The sequence below is a fragment of the Neoarius graeffei genome, chromosome 13, assembly GCF_027579695.1.
Source record: "Neoarius graeffei isolate fNeoGra1 chromosome 13, fNeoGra1.pri, whole genome shotgun sequence".
NCBI lineage: Eukaryota > Metazoa > Chordata > Actinopteri > Siluriformes > Ariidae > Neoarius > Neoarius graeffei.
The window spans coordinates 61,894,348-61,918,703 of NC_083581.1; the positions used below are offsets into that span (position 1 = coordinate 61,894,348).

At 43.5% G+C, this 24,356-nt stretch overlaps 1 protein-coding gene across 20 annotated transcripts in view; it reads left to right on the forward strand.

Moving 5' to 3' along the window:
• Nucleotides 1–24,356, forward strand: part of rap1gapa (RAP1 GTPase activating protein a) — a 205,717-nt gene that overhangs the window by 156,892 nt on the left and 24,469 nt on the right. For all 20 annotated transcript variants that reach the window (XM_060938285.1, XM_060938289.1, XM_060938270.1 and 17 more), the window contains 12 exons: nucleotides 1,131–1,178; nucleotides 1,552–1,590; nucleotides 1,681–1,866; nucleotides 2,325–2,428; nucleotides 2,918–2,996; nucleotides 3,183–3,236; nucleotides 9,263–9,346; nucleotides 11,311–11,411; nucleotides 15,958–16,087; nucleotides 17,588–17,743; nucleotides 18,011–18,082; nucleotides 18,225–18,311. In XM_060938285.1, the coding sequence (XP_060794268.1) occupies nucleotides 1,131–1,178; nucleotides 1,552–1,590; nucleotides 1,681–1,866; nucleotides 2,325–2,428; nucleotides 2,918–2,996; nucleotides 3,183–3,236; nucleotides 9,263–9,346; nucleotides 11,311–11,411; nucleotides 15,958–16,087; nucleotides 17,588–17,743; nucleotides 18,011–18,082; nucleotides 18,225–18,311 (1,140 nt within the window). The remainder of the gene's footprint in view (nucleotides 1–1,130; nucleotides 1,179–1,551; nucleotides 1,591–1,680; nucleotides 1,867–2,324; nucleotides 2,429–2,917; nucleotides 2,997–3,182; nucleotides 3,237–9,262; nucleotides 9,347–11,310; nucleotides 11,412–15,957; nucleotides 16,088–17,587; nucleotides 17,744–18,010; nucleotides 18,083–18,224; nucleotides 18,312–24,356) is intronic.

Below are 24,356 nucleotides of genomic sequence, written 5' to 3' on the forward strand. Positions count from 1 at the left end.
TGATTTATAGTTATGATAATTGATTCATAAAGCTGATGAGCACACGCTGGAGTGGGACCAAGACTTCAATAAACATGATATACGTGTTACGTGTTTATACACTGTAAAAAATGATTTGTTGTTTTAACTTAAAAAAGTTAGTACCCAGGCTGCCTTAAAATTTGAGTTCATTGAAATTCATATAGTAAGTTAAATTGTTCACCTCGTTGTGTTAACTTACTATATTAATTTCAATGAACTCAAAATTTGAAGGCAGCCCGGACACTAACTTTAAGTTAAAACAACAAATCATTTACTGTACGTAGTGAGAACACAAAAAAAGAACAAATGCACACACAAAAAAAATTTAAAACAAGCAAAAGGTTTTATGTAGTATGTGTTACATAAGTGAAATTATCAGAGCCTTTTTTCCATTAATACAAGGCTGTTGGCTTCATGAAGCATCTCACACATTTGTTAGATAATTGACTCAGAAATGCTTGATCACTGCTTTAAAAATATGTTTAATTGATTAATACAAATCATCTTACTTTTACTTAATTGCAACTTAATAAAGCTGAAACCTTTTATATTTAGATTTTTGGAAAAAAAAAATTGAACCTACTGAGGTTCTTTGTAGAATGATACAAATGGGTATTTCCCGATGTTGTTCAATGCTTTTACATGTGTTATGAAGTCATTATTTTGACGGTGTTGGAATAAAATGTTATCAACATTTAATCTATTTGGTTATAAAAGGTTCCAAAATGTGATAACTATCATATTCTGTTTGCATCATGCTTTTCCTCCTCAATCTCATTCCATCCCTCTCTCCCTGCAGCACATTCACTATAAACCAAAGTATTTTGTTATGTGAAATATTCAGCCTCATTAATTTCCACCTGTAGATTTTTGTCTGTCTAAAGGCTATCAGCTCCATCACCTACCTGTTTGTGCTGTCTGAATATGACATCATATTAATTACTCTTTATTATAGAGTAATTAATTCTAACTTCAATATAGCTTATAATATACTATGATTTCCATCTAATCTATGAAATCTGTTTAAACTAGCAAATGAGACATGAGCAGATTGGATGTGTCCGAGAGGATGCTTATGTGCTGTATGTTTTTTTTTTGCTATGTTTCAGAGCAACAGAATGGATGAACAGCGGTGTGCCCTTCCTCCACCCCTTAAAGTATGCCCTTCACACACACACACACACGCACGCACACGCACGCACGCACACACACACACAGCCCCTATTGTTTCCAAGCCACTGGTTGGTGCTCAGACATCTCCAAATAAAAGGCGAGTTATCAGGCAGGCTGATAAGAGCTGTGTTCCGATAACAATAAGCCTTTTCTCAGACACCAACTAATAGAGTTGCAATCAAATGAGATGAATTGGTGCTGAGCAGTAGTTTCTGGCCTGTGGCTGTTTTGTCTGAAATAATTCACGTTTGATTGTTAAGTCCAACTTTGTCACCAATTTCTAAACATTACAATGTTAATATGTTATGTGCGTAAACTAGAACAGTACATATGTGTGTGTTTGGTTCTTTTTAATAGACTGAGGAGGACTACATCCCATACCCCAGTGTTCATGAGGTAGGGTATAACCCAGGGACAGGCCTCAGTCGCATTTCCTTGTTTTTATCTGTTGCCCAGCTTCACAGGTGTGTTTGTGCTCTCTGTTAGGTGTTAGGCAGGAAAAGCCCTTTTCCTCTGATCCTGCTGCCTCAGTTCGGAGGTTACTGGATTGAAGGCACCAACCACAAGCTGAGCAACGGAAATGACCTGGATCAACTGCTGTCTCCTACGTCCCACATCAAACTGGAAACAAACACTACAGCCAAGATCTACAGGAAACACTTTATGGGAAAGGTTAGACTGCATTACACATTTGAATCCATATAAAAAATAAAAGGCTAGAACATAAACACTGCTTTGTAACATTTCTCTGTGTTAAGCCCTGAGTACTGGGCTTGTACTTTGCATTCGGGTGATGACATTTGCACATGAAATTAAAAAAAAAAAAACTTCCCTTAGAGATTAGGAGATTCCATTTGACCAAAGTAAGACACATGACTAGCGTCACAGCGAGCAGGTTTATGCATGCCCCTTTATGCATTTTAGAGCTGAGTTCTAAAGAAGACATATTAGTTTTGCCCTTAATTTGACACAATGTGTTCAGCTAATGAAATCCTCATAATGGATGAGTCTCATGGTGTGACCTTGTAGCAGACACATGTCTGTGTGCATTTCTTCAAATATGTGTGCATGTGTGTTGAAGGATGAAGATGAATATGCCCTCTCGCTCTTCCTTCCCTCTCTGTCATTAGGAGCACTTTAATTACTACACAATGGATAGCGCTCTGGGCCACCTGATCTTCTCAGTTAAATATGAAGTGATTGGAGATCAAGAACACCTACGTCTGATGTTAAGGTACGCACCGTCACTCTTAATATCTCATCTGTACCCTTTCATCTTAAACCTTCCTAATGCCTTATTGAGTGAGGGATTAGTCTTCGACAAATATTCTCCTCCTGAGCTGCTTTTCTTTGCACTTTCTTTTGGGTTAAAGATTATTCTAGATGTGGCAGTATCCGTTTTCTGAACCATGAGTCATATCCGGAGACAGGAATATTCCATTCAGTAGCACATTTCTCTCCTGAGATTACACAGGCAGCACCTTCACAGCACCCTCGTTTCCAAATTAGACACCAGATGGACAATATTGGCCAGTGTGTGGGTGGAGAGAGAGACAGCTGTAGGACATTCCTGACATCTCACCCAAGCGACATAATTACAGCATCCACGCTGACACTTAATAAACCAAATGACTCCATTATGAGTCTGTGCATCCATCTGTTAAAATGTAAGATTAAAATTAAATCTCATAAGCACTGCATATACTCTCTTGGTCTTTTCTAGGAGCAAACAGAAGACATATCACGACGTGATCCCGATATCTTGTCTGACCGAATTCCCCAACGTTGTCCAGATGGCCAAGGTGAGAGTATGATTCAGCATTGTTCTTCTCTGCCATTGTAATTTATCATCTTCAGCGTCATGACTGATAGATAACCTCATCTCACCAGTCCTGACAAAAGCAATGGATTGATTTTTATAACAAACAAGGAGAACAAAAGAGGGGGGAAAAATCATTCAGCTTCTTTCCTTGTTTTCTTATTCCCAGCTTGTGTGTGAGGAGGTGAACGTGGATCGTTTCTTCCCAATACTTTACCCAAAGGTATGCAGGTCTCCATCATGCATGCTTAGCCTGTCAGTTAATACAATTTAAACCTTTATTTATACTGCAAATTTCATACATTTTAAAATGCAGCTCAACATATATTATATGCTCAAAAGCATTTGGACACCTGACCATCCCATAAATGTGTCTTCCTCAAAGTGTTGCCACAAATTGTTAGCACGCAATTATCTTGTATGTCTTTGTATGCTGTATCATTACAATTTCCCTTCACTGGAATGAAGGGGTTCAAACCTGTTCCAGCAATGACAGTGCCTCTGTGTACATATCAAGGTCCAAAAGCCTTGCCAAAGTTGGTATGGAAGAACTTGAGTGGCCTGCACAAAGCCCTGACCTCAACCCCACTGAACGCCTCTGGGATGAACTGGAATGTCAACTGCACACCAGGCCTTCTCTTCCGACCTCATTAATGCTCTTGTCTGAAAGGGAATAAATCCCCACAGCCATGTTCCAAAATCTACTGAAATGCCTTCCTAGAAGAGTGGAACCTATTTTAGCAGCAAAGGGGAGACTAACTCCATACTAATGTCCATGGTTTTGGAATGGAATGTTGAACAGGCACGTGTGTGTTGGTCAGGTGTCCATATAATGTACTGTATAGTGTGAAGTAAGAAAAAACTGAAATAAAGAAAGAAAAGGTATAAATAAATAAATAAATAAATAAATAAATAGGAACATGTATGGTCCAATCTTTGTAGTATTGTTAAATGTTTTACAATGAAATTTCAATGTAAAATATCTTGTTTAGCCCCTCCTAGAACTGCCACCTTATTGTGGTGGAGGGGTTTGTGTGCTTGAATGATCCTAGGAGCTATGTTGTCGGGGGCATTATGCCCCTGTCAGGGTTTCCCAAGGCAGACAGGTCCTAGGTGACAGGCCAGACCAAGAGCAGTTCACCAAAAACCCCTATGGAGAAAAAAGCAAGGACCGTGACGTCGCCCGGTATGATGCAGCCGGGGCCCCACCCTGGAGCCAGGCCCGGGGTTGGGGCTCGTATGCAAGCGCTTGGTGGCCGGGCCTTTGCCCATGGGGCCCGGCCGGGCTCAGCCCGAAGAGGTGACGTGGGCCCGACCTCCTGTGGGTTCACCACCCACAGAGGTAGCAGTAGGGGTTTGGTGCAGTGTGGATTGGGTGGCAGTCGAAGGCAGGGGCCTCGACGACCTGATCCCCGGACACAGCAGCTGGCTGTTGGGACATGGAATGTCACTTCGCTAGGGGGGAAAGAGCCTGAGCTTGTGCGGGAGGTTGAGAGGTACCGGCTAGAGATAGTCGGGCTCACCTCCACGCACAGCTTGGGCTCTGGAACCCAGCTCCTCGAGAGGGGCTGGACTTTCCACTTCTCTGGAGTTGCCCGTGGTGAGCGGCGGCAGGCTGGTGTGGGCTTGCTTATAGCTCCCCAGCTCAGCCGCCATGTGTTGGAGTTTACCCCAGTGAACGAGAGGGTCGCCTCTCTGCGCCTTCGGATTGGGGAGAGGGCTCTTGCTGTTGTTTGTGCCTACGGGCCAAATAGCAGTATAGAGTATCCGGCCTTCTTGGAGTCCCTGGGAGAGGTACTGAGGGGTGCTCAGACTGGGGACTCCATTGTGCTACTGGGGGACTTCAATGCTCACGTGGGCGATGACAGTGACACCTGGAGGGGCGTGGTTGGGAGGAACGGCCTCCCCGATCTGAACCCGAGTGGTGTTTTGTTATTGGACTTCTGTGCTAGTCACAGTTTGTCCATAACGAACACCATGTTCGAGCATAGGGGTGTCCATAAGTGCACGTGGCACCAGGACACCTTAGGTCGGAGGTCGATGATCGACTTTGTAGTCGTGTCATCTGATCTCCGACCCTATGTCTTGGACACTCGGGTGAAGAGAGGGGCTGAGTTGTCAACTGATCACCACCTGGTGGTGAGTTGGATCCGCTGGCGGAGGAGGAAGCTGGACAGACCTGGCAGGCCCAAACGTATGGTGAGGGTCTGCTGGGAACGTCTGGCCGAGCACTCTGTTGGGGAGGTCTTTAACTCCCACCTCCGGGAGAGCTTTTCCCAGCTTCCGAGGGAGGCGGGGGACATTGAGTCTGAGTGGACCATGTTCTCTACCTCCATTGTGGATGCAGCTGTTCGGAGCTGTGGCCGCAAGGTCTCCGGTGCCTGTCGTGGCGGCAATCCCCGAACCCGGTGGTGGACACCGGAAGTAAGGGATGCCGTCAAGCTGAAGAAGGAGTCCTATCGGGCCATGTTGACCTCCGGGACTCCTGAGGCAGCCGACGGGTATCGGCAGGCCAGGCGTGCTGCAGCTCGGGCAGTTGCGGAGGCAAAAACTCGGAACTGGGAGGAGTTCGGGGAGGCCATGGAGAAGGACTATCGGTCGGCCTCGAAGAAATTCTGGCAAACCGTCCGGCGCCTCAGGAGGGGGAAGCAGTACTCTGCCAACACTGTTTACAGTGCGGGTGGGGAGCTGTTGACCTCGACTGGGGACATTGTCGGGCGGTGGAAGGAATACTTTGAGGATCTCCTCAATCCCACCGTCATGTCTTCCACTGAGGAGACTGAGGCTGATGACTCAGAGGTGGACTCGTCCATTACCCAAGCCGAAGTCACTGAGGTGGTTTGCAAGCTCCTCGGTGGCAGGGCACCGGGGGTGGATGAGATCCGCCCTGAGTATCTCAAGTCTCTGGATGTTGTGGGGCTGTCTTGGTTGACACGCCTCTGCAACATCGCGTGGCGGTCGGGGACAGTGCCTCTGGAGTGGCAGACTGGGGTGGTGGTCCCTCTTTTTAAGAAAGGGGACCGGAGAGTGTGCTCCAATTATAGGGGAATCACACTTCTCAGCCTCCCAGGGAAAGTTTACTCCAGGGTACTGGAGAGGAGAATTCGACCGATAGTCGAACCTCGGATCCAGGAGGAACAATGCGGTTTTCGTCCTGGTCGCGGAACACTGGACCAGCTCTATACCCTTCATAGGGTGCTCGAGGGTTCATGGGAGTTTGCCCAACCAGTCCACATGTGCTTTGTGGATCTGGAGAAGGCATTCGACCGTGTCCCCCGTGGTATTCTGTGGGGGGTGCTTCGGGAGTATGGGGTTCGGGGCTCTTTGCTAAGGGCTGTCCGGTCCCTGTACGAACGGAGCAGGAGTCTGGTTCGCATTGCCGGCAGTAAGTCAGACCTGTTCCCAGTGCATGTTGGACTCCGTCAGGGCTGCCCTTTGTCACCGGTTCTGTTCATAATTTTTATGGACAGAATTTCTAGGCGCAGCCAGGGGCCGGAAGGAATCCTGTTTGGGAACCACAGGATTTCATCTCTGCTTTTTGCGGATGATGTTGTCCTGTTGGCTTCTTCAAACCAGGACCTTCAGCATGCACTGGGGCGGTTTGCAGTCGAGTGTGAAGCGGCTGGGATGAGAATCAGCACCTCCAAGTCCGAGGCCATGGTTCTCGACCGGAAAAGGGTGGCTTGCCCTCTCCAGGTTGGTGGAGAAGTCCTGCCTCAAGTGGAGGAGTTTAAGTATCTCGGGATCTTGTTCACGAGTGAGGGAAGGATGGAGCGTGAGATCGACAGGCGGATCGGTGCAGCCTCCGCAGTGATGCGGTCGCTTTACCGGTCCGTCGTGGTGAAGAAGGAGCTGAGCCAAAAGGCGAAGCTCTCAATTTACCGGTCGATCTACGTTCCGACTCTCACCTATGGTCATGAGCTTTGGGTAATGACAGAAAGAACAAGATCGCGGATACAAGCGGCTGAAATGAGTTTCCTTCGCAGGGTGGCTGGGCGCTCCCTTAGAGATAGGGTGAGAAGCACAGTCACTCGGGAGGAGCTCGGAGTAGAGCCGCTGCTCCTCCACATCGAGAGGAACCAGCTGAGGTGGCTCGGGCATCTTTTTCGGATGCCTCCTGGACGCCTCCCTGGGGAGGTGTTCCAGGCATGTCCCCCCGGGAGGAGGCCCCGGGGAAGACCCAGGACACGCTGGAGGGACTATGTCTCTCGGCTGGCCTGGGAACGCCTCGGTGTTCTTCCCGAGGAGCTGGCCGAGGTGTCTGGGGAAAGGGAAGTTTGGGCTTCCATGCTTAGACTGCTGCCTCCGCGACCCGGTCCTGGATAAGCGGAAGAAGACGAGACGAGACGAGACGAGACCAGAGAGTGTGCTCCAATTATAGGGGAATCACACTTCTCAGCCTCCCAGGGAAAGTTTACTCCAGGGTACTGGAGAGGAGAATTCGACCAATAGTCGAACCTCGGATCCAGGAGGAACAATGCGGTTTTCGTCCTGGTCGCGGAACACTGGACCAGCTCTGTACCCTTCATAGGGTGCTTGAGGGTTCATGGGAGTTTGCCCAACCAGTCCACATGTGCTTTGTGGATCTGGAGAAGGCATTCGACCGTGTCCCCCGTGGTATTCTGTGGGGGGTGCTTCGGGAGTATGGGGTTCGGGGCTCTTTGCAAAGGGCTGTCCGGTCCCTGTACGAACGGAGCAGGAGTCTGGTTCGCATTGCCAGCAGTAAGTCAGACCTGTTCCCAGTGCATGTTGGACTCCGGCAGGGCTGCCCTTTGTCACCAGTTCTGTTCATAATTTTTATGGACAGAATTTCTAGGCGCAGCCAGGGGCCGGAAGGAATCCTGTTTGGGAACCACAGGATTTCGTCTCTGCTTTTTGCGGATGATGTTGTCCTGTTGGCTTCTTCAAACCAGGACCTTCAGCATGCACTGGGGTGGTTTGCAGTCGAGTGTGAAGCGGCTGGGATGAGAATCAGCACCTCCAAGTCCGAGGCCATGGTTCTCGACCGGAAAAGGGTGGCTTGCCCTCTCCAGGTTGGTGGAGAAGTCCTGCCTCAAGTGGAGGAGTTTAAGTATCTCGGGATCTTGTTCACGAGCGAGGGAAGGATGGAGCGTGAGATCAACAGGCGGATCGGTGCAGCCTCCGCAGTGATGCGGTCGCTTTACCGGTCCGTCGTGGTGAAGAAGGAGCTGAGCCAAAAGGCGAAGCTCTCAATTTACCGGTCGATCTACGTTCCGACTCTCACCTATGGTCATGAGCTTTGGGTAATGACAGAAAGAACAAGATCGCGGATACAAGCGGCCGAAATGAGTTTCCTTCGCAGGGTGGCTGGGCACTCCCTTAGAGATAGGGTGAGAAGCACAGTCACTCGGGAGGAGCTCGGAGTAGAGCCGCTGCTCCTCCACATCGAGAGGAATCAGCTGAGGTGGCTCGGGCATCTTTTTCGGATGCCTCCTGGACGCCTCCCTGGGGAGGTGTTCCAGGCATGTCCCCCCGGGAGGAGGCCCCGGGGAAGACCCAGGACACGCTGGAGGGACTATGTCTCTCGGCTGGCCTGGGAACGCCTCGGTGTTCTTCCCGAGGAGCTGGCCGAGGTGTCTGGGGAAAGGGAAGTTTGGGCTTCCATGCTTAGACTGCTGCCTCCGCGACCCGGTCCCGGATAAGCGGAAGAAGACGAGACGAGACGAGATATCTTGTTTAGGAACAACTTAAGATTTTTCCATATTTCCCCTCGGAGATCAATAAAGTAAAAAAATTTTTTATCCATATTAAAAAGTGAAATATTTTGTATTTTAATAATGTATTTTAGATCTTACAGTCCATTCAGAAATACAGGATTAATATGCTCGAGATGTCTTTCTCTTCTCAGTTTAATAGTTAGTACTTTCGTTAATGGTTATTTAAGTTACTGAATAGCTATTTAATATTTAACTATCAATAAGAAACAACCAGATAGAACCCTTTCTTAAAGAAAGAAAAACAGGCTTCCACATAATCTCTGATCATTATTCAAAAGCTTACTCTCAAATTGCCCAAGAATTTTAAATTTTAAATTAGCTTCAAGTGCAGACCTTGCTTAGCTGTAAATGTTTCACTACTTTAAAATTTTCCTAGCTGGAATATCAAAGATTTCACCCTAACAGCTTCTAATATCAGTGATATAATGCCTCTCATTTCTAACATGCAACAGTTCTGGTGCTAAATTTTGAGTTTGTCTTTTTCATTTCATTTTATTTTATTTTCTTAAAGGCTTCAAGGCTGATTGTGACTTTTGATGAGCATGTCATCAGTAACAACTTCAAGTTCGGAGTAATATATCAGAAGTTTGGACAGGTGAGTCCTACACAGAGGTGATTCTAGAGTCTGTTGTGGCCCCAAGCAAAAATTTCCAGGGGGCCCTTCTGACCAGTGTTCATCACCAATATGTTATAAATAATCTGACACCAACGAAAAATGTATGAAACCAAAGTTTTTTAAATTCCAAATGTGAAAATACAATGGTAAAGAACAATAAAAACAATAAAAAACAAAATAAATAAGCCTTCGGGCCCCGACTCTCAGGGGCCCCTGGGCCAGGGGGCCCCAAGCAGTTGCCTGCCTTGCCTGTTCACAAGCTGCGCGTCTGGTCCTACAGGAGCATCTCTATCCAAGTCTGACTCCCTATTTCATTTTTGTAGTCTGTTTTAAATCTTTTAGGTGCCTTACCCACAGAGACACAGACTTTCTAAATAACAAAAGCAGCTCATGTAGAAAAGTCCTCTTCACACTCAGTGCATTTACATGCACATAGAGAAAATCGAATTTCTGCTGTAGCTCGACTGAAATCAAAGTTCTAAATGCCATGGAAACACCTTAGCTCGGCTGAAATTGAACCGAACTGGATTTCTCGTAATCGAGCTACGCGACCTAGATTATAAGATTGTAGCCGAGCTACGTAGTGCATGTAAACCCTATCGAGCTATGTAGTCGAGCTACTTACTTCAGCACTGCCCCTTCCGGAAGTGACGAGTGACGAGACCACAAGCGGGAAACACAACAGCCTCGGTCAGCATAACAACAGTAGTAGTAGCGAGCAGCAGAAGAGGTCAGGAGGAACAAGGAGAACTTTGTTTATACTCTTGAATAGCTCTTCTTCATGACGACAACCGGAAGTGTACCAACATGATGGGGCGTGTAGCGCCACCAATGGCTCGGGTGCACAATGGACCTCACACAATAGCTTGATTTCCTTGTGTGCATGTAGGATTGGATTTCTCTGGCACCCCTGCTGGGACCCTTAGCTCGATTACTGACAGTAGCTCGATTTGGATGTGCATGTAAACGCACTGACTGTAAAGCTTCCTCTGAGAGAGAAGTAACAGCACCTTGAACATTGCTCTTCTTCAAATTATAAAGCTTTTGTGTGCTAAGGGCCTGGGAGAGAGGTTTTCTCACACAGCTCCTTAACCTTTAAGTTGGACTAGATGAGCATTGGGCAGAGGAAGAGAGCCTATGAAACGTGCCAGTCGTAGCATTAGCATAGAGAGGCTCTTAATGAGGCAGCCACACAAAGAGTCTCTTCCTGTCGTGTCTCTGTTTGTCATCACACACAAAATGCACTTGCTCTGTTCTCGCTCTCTTCTACTCGACTGAACCCACCAGGAGACCAACACAAGTGTCTTACCTACACCTTATCATGGCATCAAGACAGCTCTCTCTACCATTGTTCACTCAGCACCCACGGGTTCACTCAACAAAAAAGGCATGCTGTTTATCCAGTAAAACCAATTAGCATTTTCATCAAGCTAATTGCCCCAGAGGGAATCATAATGAACTAGCTGTGTTAGTTTTGTGAATATGAGAGTGTGCCAGGGTCTTTGTCAGTTGTTTGCTGAAGCTCTTTAGAGTGATCCATTATATTTAGCATCTTTTGAATTTTGAGCTTTGTTCCATCTAACAAAACAGTGTCATTACATTTTCATGTTATTGTAAGCATCTTGAAAACAAGAAAAGTCCTCACTGATTCGAATAATGAATGATGCTTCTGTGAATAATATTGACTTTCTGTGTCGGTGCTATTGTACAGCCAAGAACAACCGAGAACGTAAACGCAAATGTCATGCATGTACATTTTCAATGTGGATTTATAACAATTTCCTTGATTCAATTCGTATGAAAAGTGACAAAGGTTAGGGTTAAAGCCAAGCTTAGCATTCCTACATTTTCATATGACGTCATTCATATTAAATGGAATAAAATCCTATTTGAAGTGATATGAATTTAATATCAGTTGAAATGTCATGTCTTTTTCATTATAGACTGTTGAGGAGGAGCTGTTTGGAAATAATGAGGAAAGTCCAGCGTTTGTAGAGTTTTTAGAGTTTTTGGGGCAGAAGATCGAGCTCCATGATTTTAAAGGGTAAGATACTAAACATGCTACACACTCATCAGTTTCATCCCTTATGTGAACAGTTGCATATACGGATAGTCGTCATGTAGTAATACACCAGTATCGATTTCAAGGTTCATGGGACAATACCGCCCACTGCCTTATTTCATCTGGCCAACGTGAACTTGGGCCCATAGTTCACTAATGCCCAATATTTTAATCCTGGAGCAGAATTACCTAGCACTCACAACAGGCACATTGCTTTTGTGTTGCATGAGCAACATCTAGCTACTGACTGTCCATTCCACACTGCAAGTGTTCTGTCCAGACCACTGGTGTGACAGCATACATAGAACAGTGTCAGTGAAACATAACATGAGGGATGGACAACAGTTTATTAAAACCATGACTGAAGATTGGGACAATGAATAAGTCCATAAGCTGCATATTTGCTTTTATTCTGATGACCCATTAGGAACATTATTGCACAAAAACTGCACATACAGGCTGCATAATCATGATCTCATTATAAGGCAGGAGTTTTATAAAGTTCACAGCATATAGAAAGAAGAAAGATGGGTTTAAATGCATCATTATGGAAAGGATTTTTTTTTTTTTTGCTTAGTAGCACAAAGTTAAAAAAAGAGAAAACATTACAAAAAGAAGCAAAACAAACACACACAAAAAAAACAGAAAAAGGGCACAATGACATGGAATCTTGTGGTCTGAAGTGCTATTTAAAGCTATATTAATTATTTACTCCGAGTATTTTTATTATTTAGTGTTTATTGGGGCGGCATGGTGGTGTAGTGGTTAGCACTGTCGCCTCACAGCAAGAAGGTCCTGGGTTCGACGAGGGCCTTTCTGTGCGGAGTTTGCATGTTCTCCCCGTGTCTGCGTGGGTTTCCTCCAGGTGCTCCGGTTTCCCTCACAGTCCAAAGACATGCAGGTTAGGCGAATTGGTGGCTCTAAATTGACTGTAGGTGTGAGTGTGAATGGTTGTCTGTGTCTATGTGTCAGCCCTGCGACGACCTGGCGACTTGTCCAGGGTGTACCCCACCTCTAGCCCATAGTCAGCTGGGATAGGCTCCAGCTCGCCCGCGACCCTGTAGAACAGGATAAGCGGCTACAGATAATGAATGGATGGATGGATACTGTTTATTGTTTGATGGTCAGAAATGCATTAAGAAGACAAGAAATTGCACAAATTAACTTTTGACGAGGCACCTGTTAACTGAAAAGCATTGCAGGTGACTACCTCATGAAGCTGGTTAAGATAATGCTAATAGTGTGCGAAACGTCATCAAGGTAAATGGTGGCTACTTTGAAGGCTCTAATACATGAAACTTATTTTGTTTTCTTAACACTTCTTTGTTTGACACACACACACACACACATACATATATATATATATATATATATATATATATATATATATATATATATATATATATATATATATATATATATATATATTCTATCTACATTCACTGAATATGAGCAATCGTGCGCTCTGATTGGCTACTCTACTACTAGGATATCAGCTCATATATATGTACCGTGAGTAAAGAAAAACAAAATGGCAGAGTGTTTTGCTGAACCAGCCAAGGACGAAATTAAAAGTCTATGCGAAAACAAAACCCCCAAAAATACAAAAAAGCAACAAAATATGGAATGAAAGTATTTGATGGTAAGAACGTATATTTTTTAATTTTTCAAGAATTATTATAATAATTATAGCATTTTTCACAAATTGCTCCTGTCATTTTGCCAGTTTGTTTACTCGAATTTGCAAAAAAATAAAAATAAAAATGCCCTGTTTCTCAAAATCCAGTGAATGTGGATATAATAAAACAATTATTCCACTCAATCTCGTCATACATGGTTTATAGTCTACTCGGTGCTACACGCCTTGTCGACTATCATCTCATATACAACTCAATTTCATGGAATAATTGTTATTTTTAATTGTTATGATTGGGGTGTGTCTCTCTCTCTCTCTCTCTCTCTCTCTATATATATATATATATATATATATATATATATATATGGGGGCGGCACGGTGGTGTAGTGGTTAGCGCTGTCGCCTCACAGCAAGAAGGTCCGGGTTCGAGCCCCGTGGCCGGCGAGGGCCTTTCTGTGTGGAGTTTGCATGTTCTCCCCGTGTCCGCGTGGGTTTCGTCCGGGTGCTCCAGTTTCCCCCACAGTCCAAAGACATGCAGGTTAGGTTAACTGGTGACTCTAAATTGACCGTAGGTGTGAGTGTGAATGGTTGTCTGTGTCTATGTGTCAGCCCTGTGATGACCTGGCGACTTGTCCAGGGTGTACCCCGCCTTTCGCCCGTAGTCAGCTGGGATAGGCTCCAGCTTGCCTGCGATCTTGTAGAAGGATAAAGCGGCTAGAGATAATGAGATGAGATATATATATATATATATATATATATATATATATAAAACCCCGATTCCAAAAAAGTTGGGACAAAGTACAAATTGTAAATAAAAACAGAATGCAATAATTTACAAATCTCAAAAACTGATATTGTATTCACAATAGAACATAGACAACATATCAAATGTCGAAAGTGAGACATTTTGAAATTTCATGACAGCAACACATCTCAAAAAAGTTGGGACAGGGGCAATAAGAAGCTGGAAAAGTTAAAGGTACAAAAAAGGAACAGCTGGAGGACCAAATTGCAACTCATTAGGTCAATTGGCAATAGGTCATTAACATGACTGGGTATAAAAAGAGCATCTTGGAGTGGCAGCGGCTCTCAGAAGTAAAGATGGGAAGAGGATCACCAATCCCCCTAATTCTGCGCCGACAAATAGTGGAGCAACATCAGAAAGGAGTTCGACAGTGTAAAATTGCAAAGAGTTTGAACATATCATCATCTACAGTGCATAATATCATCAAAAGATTCAGAGAATCTGGAAGAATCTCTGTGCGTAAGGGTCAAGGCCGGAAAACCATACTGGGTGCCCGTGATCTTCGGGCCCTTAGACGGCACTGCATCGCATACAGGCATGCTTCTGTACTGGAAATCACAAAATGGGCTCAGGAATATTTCCAGAGAACATCATCTGTGAACACAATTCACCGTGCCATCCGCCATTGCCAGCTAAAACTCTATAGTTCAAAGAAGAAGCCGTATCTAAACATGATCCAGAAGCGCAGACGTCTTCTCTGGGCCAAGGCTCATTTAAAATGGACTGTGGCAAAGTGGAAAACGGTTCTGTGGTCAGATGAATCAAAATTTGAAGTTCTTGATGGAAATCAGGGACGCCGTGTCATTCGGACTAAAGAGGAGAAGGACGACCCAAGTTGTTATCAGCGCTCAGTTCAGAAGCCTGCATCTCTGATGGAATGGGCTTGCATTAGTGCGTGCGGCATGGGCAGCTTACACATCTGGAAAGACACCATCAATGCTGAAAGGTACACTGTAAACCCGAATAAGTTGAGTTTACTTAAAAAAATTGAGGAAAGTGGTTGCCTTAAAAAAATAAGTAATTATTAATGATTGAATTGAGTACCTTAAACTTACCAGAAGATTCTAAGTTTAAGGTACTCAATTCAATCATTAATAATTACTTATTTTTTTTAAGGCAACCACTTTCCTCAATTTTTTTAAGTAAACTCAACTTATTTGGGTTTACAGTGTATATCCAGGTTCTAGAGCAACATATGCTCCCATCCAGACGACGTCTCTTTCAGGGAAGACCTTGCATTTTCCAACATGACAATGCCAAACCACATACTGCATCAATTACAGCATCATGGCTGCGTAGAAGAAGGGTCCGGGTACTGAACTGGCCAGCCTACAGTCCAGATCTTTCACCCATAGAAAACATTTGGCGCATCATAAAATGGAAGATACGACAAAAAAGACCTAAGACAGTTGAACAACTAGAATCCTACATTAGACAAGAATGGGTTAACATTCCTATCCCTAAACTTGAGCAACTTGTCTCCTCAGTCCCCAGACGTTTACAGACTGTTGTAAAGAGAAAAGGGGATGTCTCACAGTGGTAAACATGGCCTTGTCCCAACTTTTTTGAGATGTGTTGTTGTCATGAAATTTAAAATCACCTAATTTTTCTCTTTAAATGATACATTTTCTCAGTTTAAACATTTGATATGTCATCTATGTTCTATTCTGAATAAAATATGGAATTTTGAAACTTCCACATCATTGCATTCCGTTTTTATTTACAATTTGTACTTTGTCCCAACTTTTTTGGAATCGGGGTTGTATATATATATATATACACATGCACACACACACATACACACACACACACACACACACACACACACACACACGTGTCCACATGGGTTTATTGTGTTACCTCTATTCAGTAACTACTATTGATTATTAATTAATAGTGAATAAATAGTGAATTATTATTTAATTACTAAATACAGTAACCCTAATAGGAATCCTCAGTGTACCATTTGCTGGTAAGTGTGAGGACTGTAAAAGTAGACTTGAATTTAAAGATTTTGAAAATTAAAACTAAATGCCATTATGCTTACAAATGTTATCTTACCATCTATCCTCTTGTGCTTTCTCTAGTTTTCGGGGAGGCTTGGACGTGACACATGGACAAACGGGCACAGAATCAGTCTACTACAACTTCCATAACAAAGAGGTCATGTTCCACGTATCCACCAAGCTCCCCTACACTGAAGGTGACATGCAGCAGGTACAAGCATCCTTCAGTTAAATCATCTGCTTCAGTGAACATCTGTGTTGCTGTATTTTTCTTAATAGCAGATTAAACTGCCTGTCAATTATCTCTTTTGTAAGCAGCAAAATTGCTCTCAACCAGTTGGTCTGTTGTTACAACATCCTTATTTAAGATGATAGATAACCTATTAGCTGAACAGCGTTCCTCTCACCCAGCTGTCCTTTGCTGCAATGCTGGCAGATGATGTGTCGTGCTAAGTGACCTTCTTGTCTCCCGGTGCCAGAAGCTTTCTCTGAGGGGCAGTGTTTTTCGAGATGCTCCTTAGGGACTCAGCCATTTTTATACACATTCACACAGAGCAATAGCAGCTGTAGCCGGTTGACAGACCATAGGGTGCTTTCTGAAAGAGCACCATTATAGAATTGAGCTCTGGGTAAAAAAAAAAAAAATCAGCAGCACTGTGTTTCCACTCAGTCCATCCAAACTTTATAGTTTGCATTATCATCACCAACCATCTGCTGAAGGAGATTATCATGACTACAGCAGTCTTCCAGCTGCAGGAAGTTACACATTCAGGCTTCCCTTCACTTCCATCCATAACACAAGTGATTTATTCACTATGAATTAGACTTTATTCATTTGGGCTTAACTGAACAAAGAACAATATGTTTCCCAAATACGTTTGCCATTCCTAACATATCCATTTTGCCATTGCATTTTTAATGTTTTCAGTCATGTTTATAAATACCGCTGTCCGCTCTGTAGTGTAAATCATAGCACAGAGACTGGAATGCTGTAGCAGATGCTAGTGTTATGCACGGATTATCCCGCCCACATTTCATGTATTTGTTCTGGCTAGTTTTTATGTTCTGCTTGGAAAAATGTTTGTTCTGATTTACTGTGATAAATTCATTAACTGTGCATTGTGTTTTACACTTTAGTGTGTTGTCAATGACAAAGTAGAAGTGTAAGATAACCCAAGTACATTTTGAAAAACAAATTTTTTAATTAAATGAAAGCAAATATGGGTGGCACGGCCGTGTAGTGGTTAGCACTGTCGCCTCACAGCAAGAAGGTCCTGGGTTCGAGCCCAGTGGCCGGCAAGGGCCTTTCTTTGTGGAATTTGCATGTTCTCCCCATGTCTGCATGGGTTTCCTCCGGGTGCTCCGGTTTCCCCCACAGTCCAAAGACATGCAGGTTAGGCTAATCGGTGACTCTAAATTGGCCGTGAGTGTGAATGGTTGCTTGTCTCTGTGTCAGCCCTGCAATGATCTGGCGACTTGTCCAGGGTGTACCCCGCCTCTCGCCCGTAGTCAGCTGGGATAGGCTCCAGCTTGCCTGCGACCCGTAGAACAGGATAAGCGGCTACAGATAATGGATGGAAAGCAAATACAGTATGATAGGCATGAGAACGGGATAAAAAGTAGAAAAACACGATTGATTATAGATCAGTGCAGTGTAGTGTATATAGTGTCTTTTCGTTATTATTTCTGTCCCTCCCTGTCTATGTTTTAGCTGCAGAGGAAGAGACATATAGGAAATGACATTGTGGCCATTGTGTTCCAAGAGGAGAACACTCCCTTTGTGCCAGACATGATCGCATCAAACTTCCTTCATGCCTACGTTGTGGTACAAGTGGAGAATCCATGCTCTGATAATGTCCTATACAAGGTAAAGCATCCTGAAACAACCAACATCTCTGTAGATTACACCGTGAAGCTTAGAGCTTTCAGCTTTATTGATCTTAAAAGTTAGTGTTATTACAGAAAGTACACAAGATATATATGTATATTAAAAAAATCTTTGCTGGTGAAGAACTTTTGCAACCCAGTAATATTTCATTTCATAATAATCATTGAATCAATTAAATCATGTATTTTGCACAAGAACTTCTGTTAGCATTATTTAAAGACTATTCACAAAAAAATCATCATGCAGGTGTCGGTGACCGCGAGAGATGATGTCCCTTTCTTTGGACCAACTCTACCTGATCCTGCCATATTCAAGAAGGTAAGCTGAAAAAAAGAACTTGTTGCAACTTTAACATATTTAGTCCCAATTAATACCAAAATGCAACATGTTTTTTGTTCGTTTGTTTGTTTTTTAAACAGTTCAGCATTAAACCATGATTTGTGATCTGTTTCTCTCTTAGGGACCTGAGTTCCATGAGTTTTTATATACAAAGCTCATCAACGCTGAGCATGCCTGCTACAAAGCTGAGAAGTTTGCCAGACTGGAGGTGAGTTAATTGTGTTTAAGGCAATGAACCTCACACTGACAGTTTTTTTTCTTTACTCATAATAGGATGATGTTTCAAATATTGAAAGTACACTACCGTTCAAAAGTTTGGGGTCACCCAGACAATTTTGTGTTTTCCATGAAAAGTCACACTTTTATTTACCACCATAAGTTGTAAAATGAATAGAAAATATAGTCAAGACATTTTTCTGGCCATTTTGAGCATTTAATCGACCCCACAAATGTGATGCTCCAGAAACTCAGTCTGCTCAAAGGAAGGTCAGTTTTATAGCTTCTCTAAAGAGCTCAACTGTTTTCAGCTGTGCTAACATGATTGTACAAGGGTTTTCTAATCATCCATTAGCCTTCTGAGGCAATGAGCAAACACATTGTACCATTAGAACACTGGAGTGAGAGTTGCTGGAAATGGGCCTCTATACACCTATGGAGATATTGCACCAAAAACCAGACGTTTGCAGCTAGAATAGTCATTTACCACATTAGCATAGAGTATAGTATAGAGTGTATTTCTGATTAGTTTAAAGTGATCTTCATTGAAAAGAACAGTGCTTTTCTTTCAAAAATAAGGACATTTCAAAGTGACCCCAAACTTTTGAACGGTAGTGTATACATATACTGTCTTCAAATGACTATCAATGTGTTATTTAATTATGCTCATTTACATAGCAAAACATCAATTTTTAATAAAATTATTTTTGAGACAGCACGTTCAGTGTTCAGACTTTTAGATATATCACTTTGGAAAAGTACACTGAAAAAAAATGCACTGTCAGCATGGTGTGTGAATTCTGGCTCTGACAGTTCTTCAACCTCATGCCATTTGATACAGTAGATGTGCACGGAACAGAGCTGGCGCCAGCAGAAAATGAACAGAGAGAGGGATAGAAATGCAGAGATGCAGGCAATGACTTAATGCACAGCTATACAATCATTTAACAAGTCCATCATTACACTACACATACACACACACACACACACACACACACACACACACACACACACACACACACACACACACACTAACAGATCGATACACCCGAGGAAATACATACCATCCACACATTATCACATGATAGCGACTCTCTGAGCTTGACTTCAACAGAGCCAACAACGTTTACAGACATAATGCAAGCTGAAAGCAACAACCACCAGGTCAAATTACTATACAACGCTCTGGAAAAGCCTCTGTTGTTAAACACATCCAACTGGAAACTGAGAATCAGTCTCTACTGAAGAACAGAATCGAACACAGGCAGTGCAGCGTAATAGGCACATATTGTCTTGTAGACTGGCTATTATAAAACTAATAAGACTATTACACTGTTTGCACAATTATTAGGCAAGTTGTATTCCTGAGGATTCATTTTATCCCCTTCGGACACAATGAAAAATGCTGTGGAACTTCATGTGTACAATTGTACACATTATGTCCGAAGGGGTTATTGTTGAACAAATACAGTGCTCTCAGTCAATCCAAATTGTTAATAAACCTAAAACCCAAATGTTTAACAAAGGAAAAGGGACTTTAGGCTTTCTCAGGGGAATATATAGGTGTGCACAATTATTAGGCAACATCTAGTGTGCAGAATTATTATGCAACTAAATGAAAAGCTAACATTTTCTCATCTCACTTATTTATTTTAATTTTTAGAGTAAATGTGGGTGGCATGGTGGTGCAGTGGTTAGCACTGTCACCTCACAGCAAGAAGGTCCTGGGTTCAAGCCCAGCAGCCGACGGTGAGGGCCTTTCTGTGTGGAGTTTGCATGTTCTCCCCGTGTCTGCGTGGGTTTCCTCCGGGTGCTCCGGTTTCCCCCACAGTCCAAAGACATGCAGGTTAGGCTAATTGGTAGCTCTAAATTGACCGTAGGTGTGAATGTGAGTGTGAATGGTTGTTTGTCTCTATGTGTCAGCCCTGCGATGATCTGGCGACTTGTCCAGGGTGTACCCCGCCTCTCGCCCATAGTCAGCTGGGATAGGCTCCAGCTTGCCTGCGACCCTGTACAGGATAAGCGGCTACAGATAATGGATGGATGGATGGATGGATGGATGGAGTAAGTGTAACAAATAAACAACTCAGAATTAAAAAATAAACACTTCTGGCATTTCAGAAATATTCAGTGACCAATATAGCCACCCTTCTTTTCAATAACTGCCATGAGCCGTCTATCCATGGAGCCTGTTAGTTTTTTGATTTCTTGACGATCAACTTTGTGTGCAGCAGCAACCACGGCCTCCCAAATGCTATTCAGAGTGGTGTATTGTCTTCCCTCACTGTAAATCTCACGTTTAAAAAGGGCCTGCAAGTTCTCAATAGGGTTTAACTCAGGTGAGGAAGGGGGCCATGTCATTACTCTGCTATCTTTAAGGCCTTTGCTGGCTCGCCAAGCAGTGGAGTACTCGGAAGCATGTGATGGTGTGTTGTCCTGCATAAAAATCATGGCCTTCTTGAATGATGCAGACTTCTTCCTGTACCACTGCTTGAAAAATGTATCTTCTAGAAACTGGTTTGCGAGTTGATTTTAAGTCCATCTTCAACCTGAAATGGTCCAACTAGCTCATTCTTAATAATAGCAGCCCATACCAGTACCTCTCCTCCACCTTGCTGGCATCTGAGTCGAAGTATTGCTGTGCATCCATTAGTTATCCAGCCACAGGCCCATCCATCTGGTCCATCAAGAGTCACTCTCATTTCATCCGTCCATAAAACCTTTGAAAAATCTGTCTTCAGATATTTCTTGGCCCAATCTTGACATTTCAACCTGTGAGTCATGTTTAGTGGTGGTCGTGTTTCAACCTACCTTACCTTGGCCTTGTCTCTGAGCACCGAACACCTTGTACTTCTGGACAACCCACGTAGGTTGCAGTTCTGGAATATGGTGGCACTAGAGAATGATGGGTTCCTGATAGCTTCACATTTAATCTTTCTCAAGTCTTTTGCGGTTAATTTGCGTCTTTTCTTCTCCACATATTTTTTGCAACCCTGTTGACGATTTGCAACAAAACGTTTGATTGTTCTGTGGTCACGTTAGCTTAGCTATTTCAAGAGTGCTGCATCCTTCTGATAGGCATTTTACAATTTTTGTCTTTTCAGTGTCTGTTAAATCTCTTTTTTGGCCCATTTTGCCTGAGATAAAGAAAATGCATAATAATTATGCACACCTTAATATAGGGTATTAATGACTTTAGGCCACACCCTCTGTCATTGCACAAATAAATACCACATGAGAATGCTTAAATCCAATTAGCATTCAAGTGTATATAGCTTGGGGTTGGAAAATATGCACAGAAATAATGGTAGGGTCAGAGTACTCACTTGCCTAATAATTGTGCACACAGTGTAGTGTCATAAACAATAAGCCTTTCCAACAAATATAAATGTCCCTCGACCAACTTAACACTCGGGCGGCACGGTGGTGTAGTGGTTAGCGCTGTCGCCTCACAGCAAGAAGGTCTGGGTTCGACGAGGGCCTTTCTGTGTGGAGTTTGCATGTTTTCCCCGTGTCCGCGTGGGTTTCCTCCGGGTGCTCCGGTTTCCCCCACAGTCCAAAGACATGCAGGTTAGGTTAACTGGTGACTCTAAATTGACCGTAGGTGTGAGTGTGAATGGTTGTCTGTGTCTATGTGTCAGCCCTGTGATGACCTGGCGACTTGTCCAGGGTGTACCCTGCCTTTCGCCCATAGTCAGCTGGGATAGGCTCCAGCTTGCCTGCAACCCTGTAGAAGGATAAAGCGGCTAGAGATAATGAGATGAGATGTGCAACTTAACACTCCAAAACATGAAAAAATATCCAATCCTACCTTAATTCAGTATAGTGTAGTCTTCGGTTTGCTGATGAGTTGAATCTTGTCAGAAGATCCTTCCAGTCTTGATTAAAATTTCTGCTTTGCTTGATCAGATTAGCTTTTAATGTGTGTAACATGCCATGTCTGTGCTCAGGAAAATACATTCTTCAGTGTGGAGAAAGAATTCACACAAATTGCAGTTGAGGCCCCAAATGTCAGCGCATGTTTGAATGCAGTAAGAGCCACAGGCATGGCATCGAAAACACTGGTGTAACTACAGACAAGTTGGCCTAAAGTTATTTTCTCACCACACTGGCCTGTGCACCAGATCTCCAAAACTCACACTCAACAGTGAACTACAACTCATCTGTTTCAGTCTTGGTTAAGTACAGTAATGGTTTAATTTTCCCAGCATCCACAAATTCCCACTGCCAGAGTCTAACGCTCTCAAACCTTCCATGTAGTCATGGATTCCAATTACGCTCTCCGATGAAATAGCATGCACGATCACTAGGTGGAGTTGGTAATCAAAACAATGAATATACAAGATCTCTCTGTTTAACTTATTTTGAATACGTTTCTGCATACCTCCATCCCTTCCAGACATCACACTCAAACTATCATAACACGGAGTTTTTTGTTGACCTCTATTTACTTGTGACAAGACCAACATTTGACAGTTCTTCAAACACTAAATCAGTAAGTGACAGGGCATCACACTTGCCAGTGGTCAGCATCGATAGCAGTCACTCTTTCACTGTACATTTCTGTTCTAGATAACAAAATACAATAGAGACATTCTCTGGGCCATTTGGATCCTTTGTTTCATCCACCTTAATTGTAAACCATGACTCTCTGACATATTTTACAATTTCCTCTGTTATGATCAAACTCATCTGGTCAGTTATTTGGTTTTATATGTCATGAGGTGTAGGCAGATTTTTTTTTTTTTTTTGAGAGGGGATGATATTTTGGAGCTCTTCATTCTGTCTCAAAACAAGGACAGAAAAAGTCCACTTCCTACTTGAGCTTGGTTTTCAGCTGAATCAATGGATCCCCTCAGTGGCAATTCATTTGAGACAAGCAATTCAATTACGTCTACAAAGATATTCAGGTGGTTTTGAGAGAGCTGGTTGGAATTGACCAACATTGAAATTTCATTGCCTATTGAACATCGCAACTGTCTCTCTTTCCAAAACACCTCACATGTTTGATGCTCTTAACTACTGGCATGTCTGCTAAACCTTTTTTATCTTGCGTGCAGCATGTTTGCAGTTGCTAAAGCCCAAAGTTGGAAACACAGAGTCACTTGTTTCATATTTTCGACATGGAAAACAACATGCAGAGTCTTTGTGAAGAGAATATTTGAGCCAGTCTCTTTCTCTATACTAAGTGCCTAAAAATGAAAGAGAGCAATCTTTTTGTACTGCTGGTTTTTTTGGGAATTGCTGTAGAAATGGCTGAGCTGGTTTCTCATAGCCAAGGTCACCTGACTGAATGCTTATGTTACCAGTAGCAGGCTGAGCAGGACTGTCAGTAAGCGACTGCTCTTCCAAAGTCATTTTTCTGGCTTGGCTGTGTTATCCGGAGTGGTTGGTTGGTCAGTGCTGTTTGATACGCTAGTCCTAGGGTCCTCTATCGTAATTTATTTCAAATCCATTTTCAGATGTCCATTTTGTTTGTTTAAAGCTAGATAAGAAACTAAGCTAGCTACCTTCTTGAATTACCTTGGGAATGCTGCCAACTCAGAGTCCCCTCATAATAGAGCACAACAAATAGCTTCAGCTACTTTAGTTCACATTCATCCAGTCAAGTGGATTGGTCACATCAAGACGTAGGCCAGAACGAGACTGATGTGAGTTAGTGAACTATGATGGGCTAAATTCATTCATTCATTCATTCATTATCTCTAGCCGCTTTATCCTTCTACAGGGTCGCAGGCAAGCTGGAGCCTATCCCAGCTGACTACGGGCGAAAGGCGGGGTACACCCTGGACAAGTCGCCAGGTCATCACAGGGCTGACACATAGACACAGACAACCATTCACACTCACATTCACACCTACGGTCAATTTAGAGTCACCAGTTAACCTAACCTGCATGTCTTTGGACTGTGGGGGAAACCGGAGCAAACCCACGCGGACACGGAGAGAACATGCAAACTCCACACAGAAAGGCCCTCGCCGGCCCCGGGGCTCGAACCCAGGACCTTCTTGCTGTGAGGCGACAGCGCTAACCACTA